At 40.4% G+C, this 27,368-nt stretch overlaps 1 protein-coding gene across 1 annotated transcript in view; it reads left to right on the top strand.

Annotated features, from left to right (window-relative positions):
* MBD5 (methyl-CpG binding domain protein 5) overlaps window positions 1-27,368 on the top strand; it is an 82,808-nt gene that overhangs the window by 12,694 nt on the left and 42,746 nt on the right. Inside the window, exons 2-5 of the mRNA XM_089689373.1 lie at window positions 5,189-5,767; window positions 17,207-17,309; window positions 18,418-18,598; window positions 23,619-25,697. Coding sequence (XP_089545499.1) covers window positions 5,655-5,767; window positions 17,207-17,309; window positions 18,418-18,598; window positions 23,619-25,697 — 2,476 coding nt within the window. The 5' untranslated portion in view covers window positions 5,189-5,654. The remainder of the gene's footprint in view (window positions 1-5,188; window positions 5,768-17,206; window positions 17,310-18,417; window positions 18,599-23,618; window positions 25,698-27,368) is intronic.

Here is a 27,368-nt window from a genome sequence, read left to right as displayed (position 1 = left end):
CAATCACATCCCTTGGGTTTTCGTTTGTGCTTCTTGGAGTCTTCCTATTCTATGCACTCTGTTGATCTTCAGAGGCTCTGTTGCTGATTTGTTCATTATTGTTTTAGGCATTTTCACCATTATTTCCATCAAGTCTTCCCCTTGTGAAGTCTCGGGCAGACCTTGTATCCTCAGGTTACACCTATCTCTATTCTCCTGATCTTCCAGTTTGTATAGCAGATTCCTTTGTTGTTTTCTCATTTTTTCATCTGTTTTTCTAATTTTGTTTTTACTTGGACATGTTTATCTAATGTCTCCTCTACGCTTGATAATACTTTCCCCAGATCTTTGTGTATTTTCGCTATCTCCTATTTTATGGATCTTTCCAGACCCTTAAACATTTCTGCCATTTCAGCTTTCTTAGGCATCTGTGAGGTCTTCTCTTGCTCTTCAGGACTCTGTTACCGACACATTTTCTGTATCTCCAATTAGTGTTTTCCATCTCCCGTCTTCCACTTACTCCCTGTTTCTCTGGGGTTTGTTTCTCTTGTGAGGGTATATATTTTTTAATTGAACTTGCTTGGGATGAATTTGGCCCTCACCCCTTTGCCGCTTTACTTTTCATAATGTTAGTGAGTTTTTCTGTTTTTCCCGGGACCAGGGTTACCTCTGCATGTAAATTAGGGTTATATACCTCCAGGGGTAGTCCCTTTTAAGTCTTTTCCTTTCATTCCTTCCCCTCTACCGATGTCCTTTCAAGAGGTCTCCAGGACTTTATCCCTATTGTATCTCTCTTTCAGCTCCTTCTCTGTCTAGGCCCCCTGGGTGATCCCCCTCCTAATGATCTTTACACAATGTAAATTGATTTTTGATTTTGACTCACCACCTCCTGTCGCCCTTGTTCATCTTTTCAACTCCATATCACTTTAACTAAGGCGGCTGCAGACGATCTCTCCCAGGGACTACTGACACAGTATCACGATCAAAGTCCACCTCTACAGTGGTGGATGTTGGGGGGGGGTCCACCCTCCGTGGGGTTCCTCGGGTCTTGGGCAGTAGGAGGCCTGTGTTGGATGAGCCTGGATCTCCTCCTCCGTGTCCACCCAGCCGGCGTCTCTGCCTCCCAGTACTCCTCTGCAGCGGCCGCGTGAACGCCCGGGGCCCTCTGAGCTCTGACAGAGTCTGTCTCAGACCGACCAGCCCCTCACTCCCCTTCCTCTACTTCAGCACTGCCACTCACCGCCGCCACTGTCGGACATCCACACGGGCACCGCTCTCCCGTCTGGCTTATGCCGAGGTACGACACCAAGCCCGGGTAAGTTACCACCTCCTAAGCATTTCTGGCTAACTGCTCACATTGAGCTCTCTCTTGGCACCATGTTCAGGCTCTTCCTCCCCCCTAAAGGTTTCTATTCTATGCATTTAGGTAAAATACCTGCATTCAGCAGCCCCCCTTATACTTACCTGAGCCCCATTGAGATCCAATAATGTGCACGTGAGCCTCGGCTCTCTGGGGAATCCCCCTTTTCATTGGCTGCCGCTGCTGTCAATCTCAGCCAATGAGGAGAGGGAGCGGGGCCGAGCCGCTGCTCTGTGTGTGAATGGACACACAGAGTAGCAGCCAGGGAACGAGCCTGCTTGGGTGCCCCAATAGCAAGCTGCATGCTCTGGGGCACTCAACAGGAAGGAGGATCCAGAAGTGCCAGTGGAGGACCCGAGTAGAGGAGGATCGGGGCTGCTGTGGCAAAACCATTGCACATACAGTGCTTTGAAAAAGTATTCATACTTTTTTGAAATTTTTCTTATTTTGTCATGTTACAACAAAAAACGTAAATGTATTTTTTGGGGATTTTATGTGATAGGCAACGCAAAGTGGCACTTAATTGTGAAGTGGAAGTAAAATGATAAATGGTTTTACAAATGGTTTTCAAATATCTGAAAAGTGTGATATGCATTTGTATTCAGCCTCTTTACTCTGATACCTCTAACTAAAATCTAGTGGAACCAATTGCCTTCAGAAGTCACTAATTAATAGAGTCCACCTGTGTGTAATTTAATCTCCGTATAAATACAGCATTTCTGTGAAGCCCTCAGAGGTTTGTTAGGGAACATTAACCACCTCCCACCCGCCATATAGTATAATGACGGCTGCAAGGCGGTTCTCTCGTTCTCGGAGGACGTCATATGTCGTCCTCACATTCTAATCTTGCATGCGCGGCGATCGGCGGTGCGCTATGTCCCTCGGACACAGCGGATCACCAATCAACGGAAAGAGCCGAAGATGTCGGCTCGGTCATGTGATCAGCTGTGTCCAATCACAGCTGATCACATGTAAATAGGGAAATTCCAGTTATCGGCATTTCTCTCCTCACGAGCTGTCAGCTGGTGGTGGGCCAGAGGCCCAGGAGAGGACACCCCAGAAGGATTAATGTAAGGTACCATAGGACCATACAGGGGAAGAAGGCTTGCTCTGTGTTAGTAGGCGCTGCATTGTGTTAAGAGATGCTGTGATATAAAGGGGAAAAGAGGACACTGGGACTTCTTTAAAGAGGGGACTGTGATGTAGACGGGACTACAGTGCAAAAGGTACGCTAAAGATCATACGGGGGGGACTGTGATGTGTTGTTATATCACTAACGAGATTTGGAACTATGCTGGAAGGAAATTTTGCTGACTGGACCTCCGTAAATTTTAATTCAAGACCCCTGAGATAGAGCATCATTCAAGCTTGTGGTCTCAAGGATAGGGTTCCACCCTTTCCCATACAGGTGTACTTTACTAGCCCCATAACTACTTCTTGAGTTTTCTTCCTTTAAGTAACCGTTTCCCTGATTTGCAAGGCTGCCCACCTTCTCTTTGATTCACATATTCTCTTAAGTTCTATCGGGGATATTGCAATCTCATCTGATGCTAGCTTCAGACATATAGTCCTACAAATATGTCTTCATTCTATGGCAGTCCCCAATTTTCTATTGTTTCCTTGGGCCTTTTAGCAGTTGTTTGCTGTGTTGCCAGCTCATTATTTGTATTACTATTGAAACATCTCTTCCATGATGCCCCTCACTGAATGAAAAAGAAAATAGAATTTTTGCCCTCACCAGAATTTTTTTTTTTTCTAACTTTTATTTTGAGTCCAGTGAGGAACACAGTTCCCACCCTTCTGTATTTATAATCATGCTCTTGGTATTATTTATTTCCAGTACTTATATAGCGCCATCAGTTTATGCAGCACTTTAGATAGATAGTTATATTGTACATTCACATCAGTCCTTGCCCACAGAGAGTTTACAATCTAAGGTACCTCACATTCATACATACACATACTAGGGACAATTTACATAGTAGCCAGTTAACCTACCAGAATGTCTTTGGAGTGTGAGAGGAAACCGGAGTACCCGGAGGAAACCCACAAAGGAACAGGGAGGACATGCACTGCTTTGTTACAAAACTGAGGCATGTTGTTAGAGGGAGGGGTTATACTTTGGATCAGCTTACAGTTCTTTTGTTTTCCAGTTTCCAATCCTCCTGTAGGCAGCAGTATAACCCATAACTTCTGTGGGCAATATGGATCGAATTTCAAACAAATTTTCTGTAGAAAATCAGAAATTTTGTGCATTTTGTAATCCAATGGTGCCACCATTTTGTTTCAAAATTCAACCAATCAAGCCTTTAATTTCACCTCATGAAAAAAATTTTCATGGCCAAGCATTTTCTTTCCTTTCCAGGCCACAGCTCATGCTAATTTCTTTTTAAATTAAAATTTTTGCATGATTCTCCCATCACTGATTAGAAATACATTTGTTTTTCAAAAAATTTCCAACATTCCTGATCACTCAAATTTGATGGTTGCTTGAAAATCTACTGTTGTGGCCCACTAATGGTGTGAAATTCGAACGAAAATTCTTAGAAAAGATTTTCGAAAGAATTTGACCCATGTATGGCTGTCTTCACTCTGTTGCTAATACGATGTTCACTTGTTGGAACAGCTGAGGGTATTTTTCTATATCTTATATGTGATCTTTGTAGTAAGGACTTGTCCTATAGGATTTCATCATTATTCACTAATGCAGGCCATATATTGGTCGAATTTCAAACTAATTTTCTTTTGAAAATCAAAAATTTTGTGCGATTTGCAATCCGATGGTGCCACTATTGATTTCGAAATTTGACCAACCAAGCCTTCAATTTCACCTCATGTTGCTACAGAAAAGATTTTTTGTGGCCAAGAATTTTCTCTTCTTTCCAGGTCACAGCTCATGCTCATTTCTTTTTCGATTATATTTCTCACTCGATTCTCCCGTCATTGATTAGAAATTTGTTTTTCAAAAAAATTCCCACTAATGGTGAGAAATTTGAACAAAAATTCTCATAAAAGATTTTCGAAAGGAAATTATTTCAGAATTTGACCCGTATATGGCTGGTTAATTATGTTTGCTTAGATCTATTAGAATCCTTTTTACACACTGAAAATGATGGTATAGATCTGTATTTATTCCATGTGTGATCTGTTTAAATTGTTTTTTTTATGGGTAAGGATCCTGTTTTGCAGTAAGTATTTGTCCCCAGACTGGATAAATGTATTTTCTTCATGTAAATTTTTTGTTGTTTGTAAATTGTACTGTTGGCTAATAAATATTTTTCACATTTGTTTTTTCCATAATATGTCATTGTCTACAATTATAAAGTAGAACTAAAGGCAAAACGTTTTTTTTTTTGTTTTTGTTTTTTTTTTGTGGCGTAAGTGTGGGTTACAGCCTCTGCCATTTTTCTTTTTGCCATCTGTGTCCCATTTGGGAGGTTTTCCTTTACTTCCTGTCCCACAGCCATAACAGGAAGCAAGAGGAAATCCCTCCAAAGAAAGGGAAACCCTGGATGTCACCAGAGCTAGTGTCCTCTATGGAAGGATTTCCCCTGCTTTTACTGGTTTGGGGACACCCCAAAATTAGTGATTTTTTTTTTTCTTCTTTTGTTTTGGTATTAACAGTAGCCATGACAAATAGGGTAATTCTCCATAACAAATACACAGACCGCAATAAAAAAAAACAAAAAACCTTACAGATGTTCTAATCTCTCTACACTCTATCCAAAACTGAAAAAAAAAAGTTTTGCCTTTAGTTATACTTTAAGCTTCAAGGTGATTAAGTAGCATAAAATGTGTAATCTTGTGTGAAAACTACCTTGATATTAATGTCTGTCTCTCTTATTATAGGAGAGCAAAGCTGACTTTGTGACACCATGAGGTCACCCAGGAAATATTACAACATTTTCTCTACAGATTGGAAAACAAAAAAAAGACAGAAAGGATGCAGCATATAAAAAGGTAATTCGTCATCACCGCTCCCATCACAGCGTATTTGGATACACAAGGATGAAGTACTTATTTTCCGTGTGTCACCGCATAGGCCACAGCACATGGATGGATTCTACCAGTTCATCTTCGGAGGATACAGTGGCTTTGTGAGAGCTTTTTGTTCCTTGATCCGTGTGGAGTATCACACAGAAATGGATTACGGAGATAGTGACCCATTTTTTTGACTTGCCATAAACTTTATTTACCAAATGCACTTTGTGCGGATTACACAACTGTGCAGGAATGGTCCTCTCAGAGACATGAGTTCCAATGGCATGTGGCAGTCCTCTTTCTGTTAATATCTTGGCTGGATCACAATAAGAAAATGAATGGTGGAAAGGTGTGTGATGGAGGAGACAACGATGGTGCCCCGCTGTCAGTGCAGGTTCCAGTGGGCTGGCAACGTAGAGTGGACCAAAATGGCGTTGTTTATATTAGGTGAGCATAACAAGGCCTTCAGTTTGATTTTTTTTTTGCAAATACTATTGTTTACTTCTGTTCTGCTCTGATCCTATTTTTAAGCCCTACTCCAGCTAGTTGAGGGGGGGGGGGTTTGCTGTTCAGGAGGGTTGGAAGTGCTATCAGGTTTTTACTGCTGTGTGTGTTGTCATTGAAACTACTTTGCTATAAAAATATTATGGGAGCTGTAATTACTGCCCTCCTGAAGAAAATTCTGTTGGCCAGACTGCACCTGAATTATGTCCTTTTTTTAATCACCTGGAGCGAGCATGCCTTAAATTAGTGTCAGTATATTTTATCCGAGCCGATCATATGACTGTGTAAGATAACTCTGAGAATAGGTAGAAATCCCAACCATGGCACTATCTGCCTGGAAATTGCATGTTCTCCCTGTGCCTGCATGGGATTCCTCCGGGTACTCCGGTTTTCTTCCACACTCCAAGGGCATACTGGTAGCTTAATTGGCTCCGGTCTAAATTAGTCTTAATATATGTGGGAATGTGCGTTTAGGGACCTTAGATTGTATGCTCCTTTAGGGCAGGGACTGATGTGAATGTACAACATACATGTAAAGTGCTGTGTAAATTGATGGCGCTATAAAGTTACCTGTAATAAATAATTATGCATCCTCATTTACGGGGTAGTTAGTATAGATGTTAAGAGGGGATGGAAACGTTTGAAACATAGTTCTAGCCTGGAATTCAACTTTAAGGATATTTCCTTTTTAAAGGGTAAGTTCTTCTTTCTACAAAAAAAAAAAAAAATAAACAAACATTTTATTGCAGGTAAAATAATGTGCATTTATTATTTTTTTGTATTGAGAGCCTGTAAAGCATTGCACCAGCTATCAGCAGATCTCCTGCAGATCTGTCAGTTTATCGGCTTGCTCAAACTTCCATTACGGGCAAGCCATTACATCTGAAAGGAAGATTCGATGAACCACAGTGCTCCCGGCGCCGTGGTAGTTCATTGAGAACAACAAGCTGACAGCTCCTAATGATGTCGGGACTTGTAGTCCATTCATTCACAGAACACTGTGAATGAATGATGTGGGAAACATCAGCAGAGTGGGGCAGGGTTTGCCATTCTGTTTATATTTTAGCGCGTGCTTACATGAATTCATCTTACTACTAATTTTGAAACTTCACTCTCTCAATCAACATTGACTATTATTACTGCTGCTAGAATTAATAAATAGATAGGAAAGTGTGTATTATATTTACTTGTTTTCAACTTTTTTTTTATTCCTTTTTTTACATTCGTTGCATACTGGTTTCTTGCCTATGCAAATTATGTCATACATCTAGAGGAGGGGGGGGGTTCTCAACAAAGCACACCCTCCTCCTGTGAGTGAACAAAGGGCAGCTGGATTCCAGGAAGTCAGTGCTACATGACTCATTTGCCCTTACTCAAGATGGCCATGGGGGCTAGGGTGTGTTTTTCATGGATGGATGGGGGATTCTGCACTGAATATTAAAAAATGAATTCAATAGCATTCTTGCAGTGTGGTTCCACTTTATGTGGCACTGGAGGGAAATGAAGAAAAGTCTCTCCAACAGTAACATTATGGCCTTATGCACACAGGACGTTTTAAAAATTCTCCACCTCTTGACAGCAGTGTTTTTGGCAGAAAAAACACCTGACGCTTGTCAAAGTGTCTAAAGCGTTAAACGTTTGGGCGTTGATTCATTTCATTGGCTAGAGTAATAATTTATTCTGGCCATTTAAATTAATTAACGCTCAATTGTTAAACGTGCCTAGCGTTAATGCACGTTTACACGCATTTTTTTGCCAGAACGCTGCTGCTCCTGGGCGCACTTGCCCTGGGTTTTTTTCCTGCTGGTAAACGTTACTGCTACCAAAAGCTTCTCAAAGTCTGTGTGTGCATGGACACATAGCATGACATGGAAGGCTGTTTGGAAGCATTAACAAAAAAATGCCTGACGCCCCAAAAAGTGGCTGCCTTAAAGCAATTCAAATGTTTGGTTTACCTGTGTCCATTCTAGTCAAAACTAAAAAAGAAGTTTTCTATCTCAATTCTACTTTATTTCCTTGGCTTTTTAACTGTGTCAGGGAGTTAGGGGAAACTTTTCCAGTAATTATCCTGACTACTGTATAAATTATTTTTTAATGTGATGGGGAAGAGTTAGAACCTCTGACAGGTGTTGCTGTTAGTCTCCAAGTCAGGGAGAATTTCCTTCACTTCCTATCACTGGGAATCTCAGGGAAGTGAGAGACGCTACAATAGAAAACATAAATTGCATTAAAAAAACCTGACTGAGGTTTTAATTTGTCCCCATGCTATGGGGTAAAAAAACTAAGTAAGAAAAAAGCACTGGCATGAATTGGGCATAAAAGTCTAACTAAAGGTAAAACAGAAGGTAAGAATAATTTTTTACTCCATTATTACATCTGTAGATTTTATTTGTAGACTGTACTTAGTGTCACTAAAGGCAAAACTCTTTTTTTTTTGGATAGGGTTGAGAGGGATTAGAACACCTGTCAGGTTTTTATTGCTCTCTTATTGCTGCCATTAAGGAGATTCACCCTCTCTATTTATCGGTTTACCATCATCACTGAAAGTAAAATAAAATCCCAAATTTTGGCTTGTCCTCAGAACAGGAATAGAGGAGAAATCTGGTGACAACCAGGGATTCCTTCACTTCCTGGTTTGGCTATGGGACAGGAAGTGATTGGATATCTATCCAATGGGACAAACGTGATAAACCTTACTGGGGTTATAACGCTCCCTTACTCTATCCAAAATGAAAAAAAAAAATTTCCCTTTTAGTTCTACTTTAAAGACTTATGAAAATATTAGTGCCTAGTAGATGTTATAACTTATTTCACTTTGAAAAATTAGTGAGGGGTAAATTATACTATGTGTTATGCACTGTATGTTCCTTGATGTCACCAAACTCATAAGACAGCCCTTATTTCTAGTTGTTTAGGGAAGGTGTGAGCCTTTAAAGAATAAGTTCACCTTTTGCTACAAAAAAATAATAAATACACATGTATTAACATAAAAAATGTGCATTTATTATTTGTTGTTGCAGGAGTCTATAAACCTTTGCACCAGCCATTAGCAGATCGCTGGTGCCATGCAGGTCTCCTGCAGACCTGTCAGCATATTCCGTACGGGAAGAATCAATGAACTATGTTGTAAAGCGCTGAGCAAACTGTTAGCGTTACATAAATCCTGTATGATAATAATAATGAACTACCATTGTGAACTACAAGCTAACAGCCGCAAAGGCTATCAGGACTTGTAGTTTCTCATTCACATTGTGAGGATTGTGAATGAGTGACACGGCTAGGCAGGCGGAACCCTGCACTGCTGCTGGTTTTTTTTTTTTTCCAACTTTGGCAGCTAGTGGGGGATCATGTCGCTCAGCTAGCTGTTGAAGCAGGGGAACCTGTCAGAATAAAAATATAATGTATTCTTTTGCCAACTTGTTTCCGATGGTACAAGCTCTATGACTGTTATTCTGAACTGAGCTTCATTATTTGGTGGATCAGGATTTATGATTTCACTGACTGCATGCTTATTCCATGTCCGTACTGAATATATATTTTTTTCCCAAATATACACTTTAAATAGTAAACCGAGGATTAGGATCACTGTTGCAGTAACTGGCGTCAGTTTTTTTGTATTGATGTTTTTTAGGGACTAGGCTTTTCAGTTCTTGCGTGTTTACTGTTATAGTATTGTGGATTTCTTAAATAATTCTCTTGTGAAAAAGAAAAAAAAAATCCTAGCCATTAACATAAATGCTTACAATTTGCTTAGTTCAAAACCAATTCACATACTTCTAGGGATGTGTTTTATAAAAATTTTCTGTATGACTGTCACAAGCATTCAAACAGCCTCCATTGAATAACCGCCATGTTTTCTCTAATATGTTTTTCCTATGAATTTCAGCCCTTTTCTAGTGCCCATGCGATATGTTCTTGAAATGCCACAAGCAGTAAAATACATTGTCTACTACATGGAGGTGAAAATTAAAATAAAAGGGATATTTGTGATGGCTGTGTGAATCCTTGTGAAATCTTTATAAATAAACCCCTTACTGTGTTCATTTTGAAAAATATTGATTTTGTTAATGAAAACATAACTGCAGTAAAGTGTAAGACAAGCATAACTATAACTATTCTTAAAAATATTTTGCCCCTTCTCCTACCTAACTTGTGTAAAAAAGATGTATGTACTTATTTTTAATCCAGTTCCGTCACGTGGCTGCAGGGGGGGAGAGGTGGTCTGGGCTGTGGGAGGGTATGGGTGACGTCATGGTTCCCAGAAATCACAACAGTTGTGAAGTGCTTCCTTACACAGAGCTGCAGGATCTCATGACCAGACTGGACTAGAGCAAAATGATAATGGGTAAGTACGCACTTTTTTTTTTTTTTTTTTTTTTTTTTCGTTTTGTTCGTTTTTCTTTTTTTGTTTGTTTTGGGTTTGTTTGTTTTTTATTTTTAGATAGGTTATGCCAGATAGGTAGGAGGAGAAGGGAGGGAACGTGTTGAAGAATTATTATAGTTAGGGTTTTCGTCCACTTTGTTTTTTTTATACTCTTGTGTGACATATACACACTATTTATATATTTATTTATTACAGGTACTTATATAGCGCCATCAGTTTATGCAGCGCTTTACATCTATATTGTACATTCACATCACTACCTAACCCTCAAGGGGCGTACAATCTAAAATCCCTAATTTACATTCATACATACACATACTAGGGCCAAGATAGACAGGATCCAATTAACCTACCAGCATGTCTTTGGAGTGTGGGAGGAAATTGAGTAGCCGGAGGAAACCCGCACAGGGAGAATATGCAAGCAGGTGGTGCCGTGGTTGAGATTCAAACCAATGACCCTAGTACTGACAGGCGGAAGTGCTAACCATTTAGCTACACTATATTGCCAGAAGTATTGGGCCAGCTCTCCAAATCATTGGATTCAGGTGTTCCAATCACTTCCACGGCCACAGGTGTATAAAATCATCACCTAGGCATGCAGACTGCTTCTACAAACATTTGTTAAAGTATGGGTCGCTCTCAGGAGCTCAATGAATTCAAGCGTGGTCCCGTGATAGGTTGCCCCCTGTGCAATAAGTCCATCCGTGACATTTCCTTGCTACTAAATATTACATGGTCAACTGTTAGTGGGATTATAACAAAATGAAACCAGCTGGGAACAATTGCAATTCTGCCACAAAATGGTAGGTCACGTAAAATGACAGAGCGGGGTCAGCGCATGCTGAAGCACACAGTGCGCAGAAGTCGTCAACTGTCTGCAGAGTCAATATCTAATTTATTCTATTAGCTATTTATTTGTAAAACATTTTAAAAACCATTTATTATTTTCCTTCCACTTCACACTTTGTGTTGGTCTACCACATAAAATCCCCATAAAATACATTTGTTTTTGTTTGTAACATGACAAAATGTGAAAAATTTCAAGGGGTATCAATATTTTTTCTAGGATGTATGTGTACACACACACACACTCACTCTCACTCAAGGAAAACTAAAGGGAAATTTTATATTGGTTTTTGGTTAAAAAAAAAAAATGTTACCTCTTCTACTTTCTTTTTTTTTTTTATTTTTTTTTATTTTTTTATTATTTATTTACTTTTACACATTTTTGAACTGATGTCTTGTATTTTTTTTTATTTATTTACTTGTATGCAAGCTTTATTTTACAAAATTTTACCCAAGGTTGTGTACATAATACTTTATCAAATTAGAAAGTTCAGCACTACTTTCATGCCTTCTGGCTAACCGTTAATCATCTAGTTAAAACAAACAATGGTTTCACCAGACAGGAAAATCAGTGACATAGACACTAATAAAAATTATTTTCTTTTAGTAGAGGAAAGTTGCAACCCTTTACCGGGTTTTTTTTTGCTATCTGTATCCCTGTTTCAGATTTTCCCTTCACTTCCAGTCTGTAAAACCGTGTCACGATGACAGTGTTTTGGGGGGAAAAAAATCTCACTAATGAAGCCCTGAATAGCCGTAACAACTTGACAGGGTTTCCAATCCCGCCCCAAACTAAAACATATGTCTGGACTTTTAGATATTGCTATCTTTACAAGCCAGTGGGGGGTAGAATACATGCATCCTTCTTTAACTCTTTAAGGTCTCAGTATAGCAGAACAGTTGCCTAATGAATAGACTTCATGGAGGCTAGAAGTTGAATAGAGTTCCACCTGACGATGGAAAAAGAAAAATGGAGTACATAAATTACTCAAAAGCTCTATTGAAGCTCAACTGAAATGCCCAAGACATTTAGTTTTGGGCACCGGGCAGGTTGTTTTTTCTTCTGCGGGCAAGCAGAATGGCTGCAGCTGTGCACGGTGAGAGTCTGTTACACTCATCCAGTGAGCATCCTCCCTCCCCACACAGACGGTAGAGGAGAGTAGAGAGGTATCATCGTGCGTCACCTCTTCCTGCCCCTCCCCTCTGTCTGCCCCGCCCACACTCTAACCTGGCCATTGATTGGTTAAGGAATGGGATGTGTTGTTGGGGAATTTGAAGATCCATCTGGCTGTACCCTCAATGCTGCTGTCTGAATCTGCAGAGAGCAGCCTGCAGTGAATGATCTGCACTAACAGAGCTTATATCCCTCCCTTCTCTCCCCATTTATCTCCCTCCCCCTGTTTTTCCATGAGCTACACACACTTAACAATTGCATATCCAGTTAGTAACTTAACTGTGGTGTAAGGGCACACTCCACCAGGGTCTGATGTAGGTGCGCATTCTGCCAGGGTCTGATGTAGGGGCGCACTCCGCCAGGGTCTGATGTAGGGGCGCACTCCGATGTATAGAGGTAATGCTGGGGACTTTGATGCGAGGGAGGACTCTGATGTGAACATGGTCCTTATCCTGACTCCTGCACTCCATATGTTTTGTTTTTTACTTACTCCTGACCCCTGTACGCCATACATTATACTGTACATAGACCGGACGAAGATGTTCATTGTCCCAATAGTTGCTGGTACTAATGAAATTCTTCATTAAGGTAGGTTCAGTAAGGCAAGTCCATACATTAGTCATTTTTTCATTCAACCAGTGGGTTGAACAAAAAAATATAGCGAGAATGGAGCACCTAACCTCTGCAATCCGGGAAAAATCAGAGGCACATTGGACCAGGTGGTAAGCAGCGCAATGTAAAAATATTAAATGTTTAGGTTACCATAAAGCCCCTTTCACTTTTAAAAGCCCCAGACGTTCCTAAAAGCACCTCTGCCTAATAAAAAACATCAACCCTTTGTATTTTCCATCCTGGCAAAGCCATTTCAAGATTTAAAGGGATATACATCCACTGAAAATCCCTAGTGATAAAACTGCCCCATTCAGTAGTATTATAACAATCAAGACCTTCTTTAAATAGGATTTTGGTTAAAAAAAATTCATCAGGACAAGTAGATTGGGACCCCAATTTAGTCCTTGGACAAGTAGTTTTAAAAGGCACAGAGTAATGCAGCTCATTGTTCATTAATACATCCTTTTTGTGTTGCATTTTTTTCAGTTCAACAATTGCTTCTACCAACAAATAAGAGGCACAAGCATGGGAGCTCCATGGCCCCCAGCATATGCCTGCCTGCATCTTGGGTATTGGGAAGAGCAGCTTGTTTATTGATTATCGCTATTTCAAACCTATGCACAGACATGGTTGAGATATATCGATGACGTTTTCCTTGTCTGGAGAGGAAGTGTTGAATTTGAATCTATTCATAGATGAATTGAATCATAATGTAATAAATATCAAACTTACTTATATCTATGATAGGTCTCAAATATCATTCCTGGATCTTAATATTAGACATGAGTAGGGTAAATTGCTTACGAATACCTTTCAGAAACCTACTGCAGCCAATACATTATTAGAGGCGGGAAGTCATCATCCACGGTCCCTACTTAATGGTATTCCAATTGTACAATTTCTGCTGTGTCGCAGAAATTGTTAAGTTATTAATGATTTCAAGCTGGAGGCACGAGATCTTTATAAGAGATTTAGAGAATGAGGATATTCACACTCTCAATTTAGGAAGGCAAGGAGAAGAGCTTATGGAACTGATAGGAAAATGCTGTTGGCCCCAAAGGAGGACTGTGAGGTAAATACCCAGTCATAATTCTCAACCAGTTAGGATGATAACTCAGTATGGAGCGCAGTGGAAGGAAGTTAAACAGGTGCTAGAAAAACACTGGAAGATACCTGTGCAATGTCCTAAACTTAGTAAAATTGTGGGGGATCACCCTCAAATGGTGGACAGGAGAGCACCAAATCTGGGCGATCTCCTAATCCATTCTGATTATAACGCTATGGGGCAACTCATTTGACCAACTTCCCATACAAGAGGAATGTTTAGCTGTGGTAAATGCCAAATTTGTAGATCGTACTGACAGGTTCTCTGATTCAGAAAATAAGGTTCAATATAGAATTCAGAGCCTTAATAATTGTACTACGTCTAGAGTGCTTTACATGTGACATGTCCATGTAATAAGATTTACGTGGGGAAAACTAAGAGGCAACTTAAAATACGTATAGGTGAACATTTTAGAGATATTAAATCTAAAGAACCGGACAGTAACCTGGCCCAACACTTTATAAAATTCCATGGTAGTAAGTTGGAAGGTATTAAAGTCAAAGGATTTTATGCCCTTAATTTTCCATTGAGAAGAGGAGACTTTTGATGGGGAATTGTTAAAACGTGAAAAACATTGAATTTATAAGTTTGAATACTTTGCACCCTAAAGGGTTAAATGTTGAATTAGATCTCCAAGTCTTTCTGCATAACTAAAATCCTGGTAAATCTGATCGGTCTTTGACATCTTTCTCCATTGGCTGCATTTGAAAAATGTTCGTAATTACCATCCCCTGTGCTTGTCTGTTTACCGTAGAAGTATTGATTCGTTTATCCTTGTGGTTGCTTTGACGTGTATTGATTGTTTGTAATTTGATTTGCTAATGGGGAATATGGCTGCTCATGATCATATATATGCGGAATTTAACCTGATATAAATGATTCTGCTAGCCAGTCTCCCACTGGTTCTGACAAAGCTGAGTAAGATACGCCCATCAGCGAAATCCGTTGACGTCATGTGTCAATGACGTCAAGGCTGGCTGCGCACATCGGCTACACGCACCCCTGCGTGCGGGCACGGAGCACCACGCTATCTTTTGGCACTCACCAATCACCATGTGTACTCTCCAGGAAGCAGGGCCTGGTTACCTGAGGTTCTGATATGGCGGTTGCCTCGGGGACCCAGAGCACGGAACCGAGCAACTAAGGGAAGGTCATACTATCTCATAACATCTGACGGAGTAGGTGGTGAGTGACACTTTTACCCACACCTGGCGGACAACTGGACATACATGCAGGCAGGGCCCTGCCATCAGTAGTCCTTACGGCGGCTGCCTCACGGACTTCCCATTTGTCGCTATGCATCACGGGACAGTGACTTTATTTCACATCTAGTTGGCAGCGAACTGCAACTTTTCCCACATTCTGCTGACATTACGTTCATCTTTAAGGAACTATATGTAATATTCATTGCCCTGTGTGGGTTTTGTAGTCACCACCGCACATTACATTTGGAGGCTGTTTCTTTTGGTCTTAGGAATTGATCTACATGTCATGTATCATCTGGAGTGCATCAAGTGCCCTATTCATCGTTACTTGACACAGGCATTTTTACGTGGAATGTATCCAGCTATATGGTTATCATGTTTAATTCCTTATTGTATATCTTCCCTGGTTGGGCCTCTATTTCCATGCCAATAGAGGTTACACCCTTTAGGGCTCATGTACACTGCTGCTCCTAAATTGATGTTCAGGAGCTGTTCAGCGGTTTTTTTTTTTCAGCAGCCCCTGAATTCTCCCTACTGTTTTCCTATGTGTCCATGTACACATAGCCATTTACAGTCGTTTTTTTGAACGCACAAAACTTGCATTCAGGAGTAGATTTTACCAGCGTTTCAAACACTTGTAAACGTGATTAACCGCGTTTATAAGCGTTTGCGTTTTAGAAGTGTTTTTTAACTATTCCATGTCCACATGCTGTCCAGAGCCTTTTTTCATTATCAGAAATGCACGCAAAGCGTTTTCCATGTGTTCAAATGGACCCGGTACACCAGCGCAGTCAGTTCCAGGTTACTCGTGAAGGAAAAAAATGGTAGAACGTGCTGCTTTATGCTCATGATGGGATCTATAGTGAATACAACAAGAAAAGACAGGTCATCTCAACACATACTGCTCTCTCTGCTTCTCTCTCTATTCCTCTCAAAACGTCTGAAATAGTTAATTTTTTACTGTTTTTCAGTGCATTCTGGGCATTTGGGGAGGTTTCCTGAGGTTATCTTTTAAAAACGCTTCAAACGCATAGAAACGTGTTATTCCAACGCTTCTAAACTGACATTTTTTAACCTACGTTTTCCAGCAGTCAGTTTTCATCATTCAGAAGAGTTTTTCCAAACACCCCATGTACATGAGCCCTTATCTTGATGATTGGTCTATAGCAATATTGCATTTTCTCCATGATATATGTATCCCCACCATGGTGTCTTTGCTGTAAGAGCAAAAGACCTTTGAGTCGTCTCTGCAGCACAATACAATTATGGCCTAGCTATGCTGTATCTCTTTTTTTTTTTATTTTTATTTTTTGTTTTAAGGTTGGTTTTTGTGTTGTCTTATATTGAGGTGATGGCTACTAGCAGTCTTTACTCAAATGTCTTACATTGCAAATTTTTCTAATAAAGCATATTTTGATAATCAATTTGCGTATCTCATTGTCCTTCATGTAACTGCTCTTTCTTGTCAATTCTCTGTACACATTATTTTTTCTGTAGGCTTTTTTGGTTATTAGGCAAAACATTGTGTACTTTAAGTGATACCTATCACTTGTAAGCCTCCATTTATACAGTTATTTAGGGGGTTTTAATCAGTTTCAGCTGCTTTGGTGTTAATGAAATTAACAAGTGCACTATATGGGCAACAATGAGACAACCCCCAAAACAGGAATGGTTTTACAGGTGGAGGCCACTGACATTTTTTTCTCTACTCATCTTTTCTGTTTTTCACTAGTTTTACATTTGGCTAGGGACAGTGTCACTGCTGGTAGCATGAAGCGATACCTGGACCCTACAGAGGTTGCACAGGCAGTCCAAGTCCCAGCTCCACAACAAGTATAGATATCCAGCATGACATTTTTCCCCGTTTAGATCTGATGTGTTTTCAAAGTGTTCCTTTAATTTTTTTGAGCAGTGTATTTTCAAATCTGCTAAAAAAAAAAAAAAAAGCTCAGATGCCTGATAAAAACGCCTGAAAAATGCTCAGCTCATTGTGAATGGAGCCTTAGAGATCTTTAATCTCCATTACCATATTTTATTCTATTTGTTTATTTTGCAGCCCAAGTGGATCCTATCTGTCATGTTTGGACCAGGTCAAAGCATATCTTCTCACAGATGGAACCTGCAAGTGTGGCCTAGAGTGCCCTCTTATTCTGCCGAAGGTACATTTCCAATCTGGTTTAAATGTTACTTTTTTAAGAGCGTCAGTAAAATTGGGATATTGTGTGTGTGTGTGTGTGGGGGGGGGGGTGATTGGGAGGGTGGAAGGGATAACACTCTGTCCTTAATGTAGACCAATCTAATTTTTTTTTCTCTTTATATTTTTCTCTTTGTGAAAGTAAGGGTGGGCATTCACAATATTGGCACAGTATCTAGTATTGGCAAACAATGCCATAGATTGTAGAGTTGCTTTCACAACTAGGGTGTAAAAATTGACATCAGAACGATAATGTACATTCCTGAATGTCAAAGATACTCAGAGATTTATTGACATGTCTGTAAAACTGGTCGTGCCATGAAGGAAATTAAGCAAAACTTTCACCATACAAGCCCTGTATGGTACCATCTTGCCAGTCCCAGAGATGAAGGCTGGCATGCTCCTTACCTCCCATTTTTGCTCAGTAAAATGTCTGCCAGTATATGGCCACCCCTCTAAAGACTTGCAATTGTTAGTCTCTGTCACTGCACAACATGCCATCTGACTGATCTTGTTTTAGTAAATGGGTTAAAAGTAGAGAATATACCCCTGTGATGAATGTTACTGATGTTAATATTCATTGACATTTTGGTGACAACTGGACACACAAAATGTAAAGAATACAGATAGGTACGTAGCAACCAGTAGGGTTTCCCAGAGGCAAATGTATAAACTGCATTTCCTACTGACAGCCAGAAGTGACAAAAGATGCACTTGCCTAATATTCTTGCTGTATTGGAGAATCATTTCACATCTTTCACATCTTCTTTAAAGGGGGATCTAAAATAATGGGGATATTCTAGCCACATGCTTTAGGACTCTACATTTCAGAGTTTGCTGAAAAAAAGGTAAATCCATTGTGAGAGCCCTTGGCTAAAGTAGAACATTGCAGACACACTAATGTACCTGTCTGTTACAGAGTCTAGTGTACCAGTGCATGTTGACTTCTGCATCCTACTTAAGTGTGATTGAGCTGAAGAGCACTCAGATGGTCCAGGGTGCAGTGTGAGAGGCTAATAAATAACTGAATGTGCATGCCCACCCTTATGTAATCCAATGTATGACCATTGTAGGTGTTTAATTTTGACCCTGGAGCTGCTGTGAAACAAAGAACCGCAGAGGATGTTAAGGCAGATGAGGATGTGACCAAGCTTTGCATCCACAAACGTAAGATAATTGCTGTGGCCACATTGCACAAGAGCATGGAGACGCCGCACCCCTCGCTGGTGTTGACAAGTCCTGGGGGCGGGACAAGTAAGTTTATACCTAGAAATTATAGCTGAATAGATATACTATCTCATGTCATCAGAATTTGTTTTATTAGAACCTCTGTCAATGAGATTTGGGTTTGTGTCTATTGATAAATGCAGCTTGTTTTCAGGTTCAATATATAACCCAATTGTTTGTAAAATATGAAAGATGTTACGCCGATTAAATGGATACCTAACATGTCGTGCTTCTAAAAGTGCACACTCTCGTGGAATGGCGCCAAACTACGGTACATAAAAAACTTCCATAGTAGATGCTTTAAAACATTTTACAGGTTACCATTTTAGAGGAGGTCTAGTGCTAGAATTATTGCTCTCGCTCTGACGTTCGCACCACAGATGTGAGGTATCGCAGCGAACAGAGTTTACATATGTGGGTATGACCTATGTATGCATTCGCCACTGCGCACAAGAACATGGGGATGAGGACGCTGTAAAAAATTTTGTTTTTACACTGTCCCTTTTAAAAACATTTTTTATCACTTTTTTTTTTTTTTTGCTATTTCAAGAAATAAAAAAAAATCCCTTGCGATAATAAAGCATGACAGGTCCTCTTTATGGAGAGATCCGGGGTCTATAAGACTCCACTTCTCTCTACAATGGTAAGCAGCAGACCAAAAGTTTCTCCGGTCTTTCTAGACCATAGAGATCAGCAGAAGCCAACTTTCCTCAGCTAATCAGCCACTTGGACCACTTTTAACAGTTAGAGAAAAAACCAATACTGAGGTTATGACATCTTGCTGCAGCCATAACCCCGGTATACCACTTGAAAACCATGACGCATTTTCCCAGTTAGGCTGTCTTCAAGTGGTATTTATAGGTGCCTCTGATTTGTGGTTTACCCCCCTTTTTAGTCTACATCAACCTACTTTTGTGTTATTATTGACTTGTATGAGGAGAGCAACCTTTTTAATACAAACAAAAGCAAAAGTCTTTGTTGCTACACCTTCATTTCAGCAATTATGCTAATGCTGGTGTCATTAGGTTCTCATAGCTCTACTGTAGTGCAAATTCCAACACATTGCAGTCCCTGATAGCAGTGTGCATGCCTTTAACAGGTCATTCTTGAACAAGTTCTCTGCTTTCCCTTTAGTCTTATCCAGCTACCCAGAGGGTCTCCCATAGTTTTGTTTTTCTTCTGCATGGTACTATACTGGCAAGTTGAGCTTGGCATTTCATGAGACTGCCTCCCCCTGCTTTCTGAGAACATGAACACTGCTAAACCATAAAAACACATTACTTTTATAGTATGAGATGTCACTGACTAGTAATCAGTTCCTGGGAGTGACTTTTATATCTGTAGAAAACCTTGTGCTGCTATGACTACAGATTATGTGAACTGGAAAGAGCTGGTTAGATTGAAAGCTGCAGATGAAAACAAAAAGTTGGTAATTTCTCCAACTCTTCAAGCCACCCTCCTGGTCCAACATTGTGCTGAGCTCTTAGTGACCATCAGGAAAGTTAGGCAATGGCAGGGCTTAGTGTCGACTTTATACATAAAATTGTTTGCACTTTTATTTCTACCAAAACAGTCAAATGTAAACATGTATGTGGCGTGCTGCACCCCAATCAGGATGTAATCTAGTAATCTGAAGGCTGCTTTCTAAAAACCTGTGGACCCAAAATTTCCTTGGAAAGCCAGTGGTATCACAGTTGAAAAGCGAGAGTACCACAATATTTATTTCTGTGACCTTATCGAAACTAATAGTGTGTTACTTGGATAGACCCTAAATCTGCGGGGCGCTCTTCTTTCAATTGTACAGTTACGCTCAAAAGTTTTCATAACCTTGGAGAATTGTATACAGTATGTACCATCTTTAAAGAAAACATAAGTAAGCAGGCAAAACCTATTTATTTTATTCCTTATGAGATTTTATTCAACTGTATGTCATAACAGAATGGTACAATAATAAAACAAAACACAACTTCAAGTAAACAACTGAAATGACCCCTGTTCAAAAGTCTGCATTCCCTTAGTTCTTAATACTGTGTATTGCCCCCTTTAGCATCAATGACAGTGTGCAGTCTTTTGTAATGGTCTATGAGAGCCCGAATTCTTGAAGGTGGCATAACTGCCTATTTGTCTTGGCAACATGCAACCAGGTCATGCAAAAATTCTAAGTTTGCCTTGCATGAACCGCACGTTTGAGATCTTCCCAGATTGGCTCGATGATATTAAGGTTAGTAGACTGTGATGGCAACTCCATAACCTCCACCTTTCTGCTGTAACCAATGGAGGGTCAACTTGGCTTTGTGCTTAGGGTCATTGTCGTGATGGGTAGTCCAAGTGTGTCCCATGCACCGTTTTCATGCAGAAGAATGCAAATTGTCTGCCAGTATTTTCTTATAACATGCTGCATTCACCTTGCCATCAATTTTCACTTGAATCCCCCTGCCTCTTTGGAGCTCACACACCCTCAAAGCATTAGTGAGCCACCCCCATGCTTCACAGTGGGGATATGGTATTCTTGTCACTAAAGGCCTTGAACCCTCTCCAAAAATAGTGCTTATGGTTGTGACCATATAGCTCTATTGTGGTTTTGTCACTCCAGATTACAGTGTGCCAGGAGCTGTGAGGTGTGTCATGGTGTTATCAGGCATATTGTAACCAGGCTTTTTTGTGCCATTGGCGCAATAAAGTCTGTTTTCTGGCAACTGAACCATGCAGCTCATTTTTGTTCAAGTATCGTTGTATTGTGCTCCTTCAAACAATCAAACTGTCTTTTTCCAGAGATTACCTGTGGGTTTTTCCTTGTATCCTGAACAATTATTCTGGCATTGTGGCTGCAATTTTTCTTGGTCTACCTGACCTTGGCTTTCAACTAGGGATGTACCGATATCAGTGCCACTACCGAGTATTTTCAGGAGTACTCGTGAAAATGCTCACGATTTGCGTCAACAAAAAATGCAAATTGCACTGCTAAGAATAGCATGCGATTTGAACAAGAATGTTATTCCTGTTCAAGTCGAATGCGGTTTCCCCACTGCTTCTGTGTGAACCCAGGCTTGTTGAAGCCTGAGTTCACACATGAGCGGCGCGGGAAACCTCCCTGAACCAATCCCATGCTGAGCGGCGAGTGGGGGAGAAGGGCGTGTGGCGATTTATACATTTCAAATCCCCGCAGCTTTCTCTCCTCTCTTACAGCTGAGAATCCAGAGTATCTTCCTCCATCTGCCACCAAGGTATACATCCCCACACGCCCTTCTCTCCCACTCTATACTCAGCATTGGACCGGGAAGTTTCCCGCACCACTCCTGTGTGAGCTCAGGCTATGACAAGCCTGGGTTCACACAAGAGTAGTGGGGAAACCACATGTGATTTGGACAGGAATCGCATTCCTGTTTAAATCGCATGCTATTCTTTGCAGTGCAATTTGCGGCTATAAATTTTGTGTTGCCGCAAATTGCACCGCACAGTCTCTGTACTATGTATCGGCAAGTACTTAACTGAAAGTATCAGTACTCGTACTGATCTCTGAATTCCCCACTTCTTAATAGGTGATTGAACAGTACTAACTGGCATATTCAAGGCTTTGGATTTTTTTTATATCTTTTTCCATCTTTATAAAGTTTCATTGCCTTTTTATGCAGTTCTTTTCTGCTCCCCATGGCTCAGTATCTAGCCTACCCAGTGTGTCCATGTGCGAGTTGACAAACTAAATGACTATTTTTATAAAAAGACTCCAATTGCAATTAAAAAAGCAAGGATGTGGGAAATTAACCTTTAATTAACCTCTGTGTGTCACCTTGTGTGTCTGTACCAAAGCCAAACATTCCAGAGTATGTAAACTTTTGATCATGGCAATATGGATGAATGCTGTTATTATGATTTAAGAGGAGCCAAACAACTATGTGATAATAAATGGCTTCACTATCCTTCAATAAAAGACAGTTTATTGGCATGATCCATTATATTTTCAATATCGATGCCAAAATTTCACGATTTCTGTCAGGGTATGTAAACTTTTGAGTACAACTGTATATACCATTGCCACCACCAATAGAAAGCAGAAATGCAACTGTTATTCCTCTGTGTTGTCCTTTAATGTTTTCTGTGAGCATACATTTGCTTTAAAGTTGGATTCCAACTTGAAAAATGTTTTAAATAATACAAATGTGCTTAACTACCACATGAACGTAAGCAAATAAAACTTATTTGTCGGATAAATTACCCCCTATGTGTCAGAGCCCCTCTAATGTAATAAGTTACCCACCAAAACAATCAAACTAATATATGCTTCTAGGTAAGACAGTCAGCAGTGATAAAACAAGGTTTTTAAGATCAAGAGTTTACCAACGATCATTAGAACTGAAAAAGCCACTTGGATGAGTGGTGAAACTTTTTCAACATTACAGAAAATGTGAGGTTAAATGCAATGAACTAATAGCTAAGTGCAGGGAAGGCCCACCAATACAAGATCAATATAAACATTGGAGTGAATATCAGTCCTAAGTAGGACATATACTTTGAGGAATTATGAGAAGAGATTGGATGAAACTTCAGGTAAGGAGTTGGGGTGGTCATCAATTAGTTAACACCAATGCCACCACTGGTAACATCTGCCCCTTTTAAAGTTTCTCTCTAAATTTCGCCCACCAGCTTCTTGCATTTTCAATGTCTGCCTGAATCTGACTTGCACTGCTTTGATGGGAAAGGCTCCAACATCAACTGCCATAGCAACAAAAGGGGGTTAATTAACCAATAACGTTGACCCTGAACACTCTTCCTTGTAGCCTTCAACATGATTTCACACACCAGTTCCCTACTTCTTTCCCTCAAAAACCTAGTTGCTTGGAGTCCCGGTTTAAAGAAAATGCATGCTTTTTAAAAATTTTATAAAGTTTGTAACTTTACTACAGAAGCCATTTTGTAATGTTTTTTGAAATTACTTTTTGCCAAGCTGGTACAGTGCTTGATGATGCCTTTCGTTTTTGTTGTTACACAGTATAAATGTTATAGTATGTTTATATAGCATGCTAATATAAAATGTTTGTCATCTTTCCAGATTCTGCTCCTGTGGTCTCTACACGGGCATCGACTCCACGTTCCATGAGGAATAAGTCACATGATGGAACTGTTAATTCTGTTCTGCCAGAATGTAAAAACCCATTCAAGCTGATGGTGAAAGAACATATGGGAACTCAGCAGCATGACCTCCATTCTGCATATTCACGGCAGAGATTAGGAAGCAGCGAACACGGACACAAATCACCATATCGTGGGAGTCATGGTGGCCTGCCAAGTCCAGCTTCATCTGGGTCCCAGATCTTTGGTGAAGGCCCTGTCTCTCCAAGGACAGACCCCTTGGGGAGTCCTGATACATTCACAAGGAGCAATCCCAGTTATCATGCACCACCCAGTTCCAGTCCCATTCATGTAAACAGGACTCCTGTGTCTCCCCAGTCTATTATGTTGCATGGTTCCCCTTTGCAGCCATCTTGTGCTATGGCTGTAAGGACAAACATACCTCTTTCCCCCACTTTTACAAGCCCAGTCTCGAAAAAAACTGTGTGCAGTTATCCACCAAACATGGATATGTCGCGTGCAATGTTTCACCATAAACCAACACCAGGTCCTCCACCCCCCTTGCCCCCACCACCTCCCCCTCCACCCCCACCACCGCTTTGTGCTCTTCAGAAAAAGCCATTGACATCTTCAGAGAAAGATCCACTTGGTATTCTAGATCCCATTCCAAGTAAACCAGTTCTCCAAAATCCTGTATTGAACACTTCCACATTTCATCCAAATGTTCACTCTCAGGTACCTGTGATGAATGTAAACATGCCGCCTGCTGTTGTTCCTTTGCCAAGTAATCTCCCTTTGCCAACTGTCAAACCCGGTCACATGAATCACGGTAATCATGTTCAAAGAATCCAACATCCAGCCTCATCGTCTTTGTCTCCTTCCCCAGTAACCTCCCCAGTTCACACAATGGCACCTGGTATTGGGAGGATAGAGGCCTCACCCCAAAGATCACGCTCCTCTTCCACATCATCTGATCATGGAAACTTCATGATGCCTCCAATGGGAACACAACCTTCCTGCGTTGGCCTCAAAGTTCCACCCCGTTCTCCACGGCCCAACATGGGCTCTCCAAGACCCTCCATGCCATCCAGTCCTTTAGCTAAACCTGACGGCCATCATCAGTACAAGGACATTCATAACCCAATAATTGGTGGCATGGGCAACATGTTGAACCCCCCAAACAATGCCGTATTCCCCTCATCATCGGCTGGTAATGCTCCTAGTAAGGGTCAGGCAGGTTTGCTGGGAATGCCTTTAAATCAGATTTTGAACCAGCATAATGCTGCCTCTTTCCCTGCGAGCAGTTTACTTTCAGCAGCAGCCAAAGCACAGCTAGCAAATCAAAATAAACTTGCTGGTAATAAGAGCAGTTCCGGACCTGCAGTCAGCTGTGGCAGCAGTGACGGGAATAGCACTTTACCCACCATGTTTCCTCCGGCCTCCAGCGCGCTTTTACCACAAGCCGAGGGACAGAGTGGTCGGGCAGCTCTGAGAGATAAGTTAATGTCTCAGCAGAAGGACTTGAGAAAGAGAAAACAGCCTGGGTCAACGGTGATGAATCTGCTCAAGCCACCACCAGTCGATAATTCCAGCCTACAAAAACATGGAGCAGAGTTGATGAGGAAACAAGGGCAAAACTCATTTCCAATCAACTCAATGTCACAGCTCCTCCAAACCATGAGTTGTCAAAACTCCCACATGAACAGCAATAGCAACACCGCTCCTGACTCAAACTTGAGTCTGCCTTGCTCTGCCAACCAGATAAACTATACCGACAACAGCCTGAACGCCGTCAATCTCCATAATTCACTGGCACATAACTTACCGATGAGAGGGGATGGCGTTTCCTGCCAAAATCCAAACACTAGTTTTGTTCATGGTGGCAATCCAGTCCCTAACTCCCATCTCACCGGGTTCATAAACCAGATGCAAAATAGCAATTATGGGATGCTGAACCATCCAGGAAATTCTTTACACCTCAACCCTCCCCAGCCGAGGATACAGTCATCTTCCTCGATACCAATAATACCCAACAGCATTGGTAACAGTACTGATTCAGGTATGCTCTTCACCTGACTGTGTTATGAGGTATATGGATGGGTGTCTGTAATTATGCAAACATCAGACTTTTCTGTTTTAATTTATATGTATGTATGTGTGTGTGTGTGTGTGTATATATATATATGTGTGTGTATGTATGTATGTGTATATGTGTGTGTGTATGTGTGTGTATATATATATATTGCGTGTGTAAATATTTATTAGTATTTTATTTATTTTTTTAGTATTGCGGTATAAATAAAAAAACAAAACTGGTTAATGCTCACTTGTTTGGGAAAAGAAAAAAGTGTGAATCTGTCATTTTCATGTTATTTGGTGGAAGGCATGACATGAGAAGTTAGGATTGAACTAGTCTCAGAAGCCAGACAGGCAATTTGCGTTTGAAAAAAAACACATTCCTCGTTTAATTTTTGTTTTTCTTTTATTAAAGGTAATCTTTCCTTTTTTTTATCTACAAGATCAGTACTAAAAATAAAAATTCAGGTAAATGTTCATATTTAGGAGTTAGTCAGCGGGTGGGGCTGTCATCTTTCCAGAGTTCCATTCTCTGTAAAGTTTTAGACAACAGATATTGTACATAAAAATCTCCACCCTCCCAAAGCAACATGGTATAGCTCAAATGCAACCAAAGCATTTTGTTTATTTGTCGGATAAAGTGAAGAAAGGTTTGAACCTCTCAGGTTTTTATTGCATTTCGGTTATCTTCTATGGGGAAATTTCGTTTCACTTCATGTTTAGATTTACACACCTGGACCGGAAATTGGGTGGATTTGTTGGAAGTGAGAGCCCACTGGACAAACATATTAGTTTCTTATGTTCTCCCTTGAATTTTTTTTTTTTTGGCTGGGATAAAGCAAAAAAAAAAATACATTATTCTAAATATATATCAATGAAGAGCAAAAGAATAAAATATACATCACTAAAAGTCAGCTTGTCTAATAAAAAGAAAAACATAGACTGAAGTCATACTGGTCCAGACATAGTGTGCATGTTACGGGAAGCAAGTGAAGACCATGGATACACTATTGGAACCGTAAAACTGAAGATATTCAGTGGAAGGTGATCAGAGACTTTAGTTATGTTACAGGAAACTGCAAGAGATCAGTCATTTTTACAAGTTATTATTCCTACATTTCTTGTAATCTTCCACAACTATCCTGCTTTTTACCTCCCTGCATTACACGCAGCACCACTGCACCCTCCTACAACAGTTTCTGTGCAATTGGGAATAAGAACAGTAAGCTGACTGTTCAGGCCAAATTGCTGGGTAGTCCTAAGGAAGGGTCGGTAGAGCAACAGATGTTCACATAACAGCAGCCTGTATGTGACCTGCTTATTGTATTGACCAGCAGAGCAAAGTAGCCAGAGCACCTAGCAAAACTTTCATTCCCCCCCCCATTCCTGCAAGGGCAACTATTTGTTAACAAAATGGCAACAGCTCCACTTTTGTTGAGAAAAAAAAAAACATTCCCCTCTGGGTGATCTATGTACATTGCAAGGATTTTAACTAACTTTGTTGCAGATTTCTACCTTTTGTTATTCTGAAGAAATAACTGTTCATTTGTCTGTGTTCATGTGCAGAGTGAATCTGTATGAGAGTGGTTTTATAATTATCAGCTGCTGCACCTGTAGGGCTCTCATAAGGAAAGTGCAGGGTCTGCATCCCTTT

This window comes from Staurois parvus, unplaced genomic scaffold (genome assembly GCF_062004578.1).
Source record: "Staurois parvus isolate SC_StPar_1 unplaced genomic scaffold, SC_StPar_1.0 ptg000471l, whole genome shotgun sequence".
NCBI lineage: Eukaryota > Metazoa > Chordata > Amphibia > Anura > Ranidae > Staurois > Staurois parvus.
The sequence above is the reverse complement of the archived record's forward strand: the minus strand, read 5'-3'. Positions and strand labels throughout refer to the sequence as shown.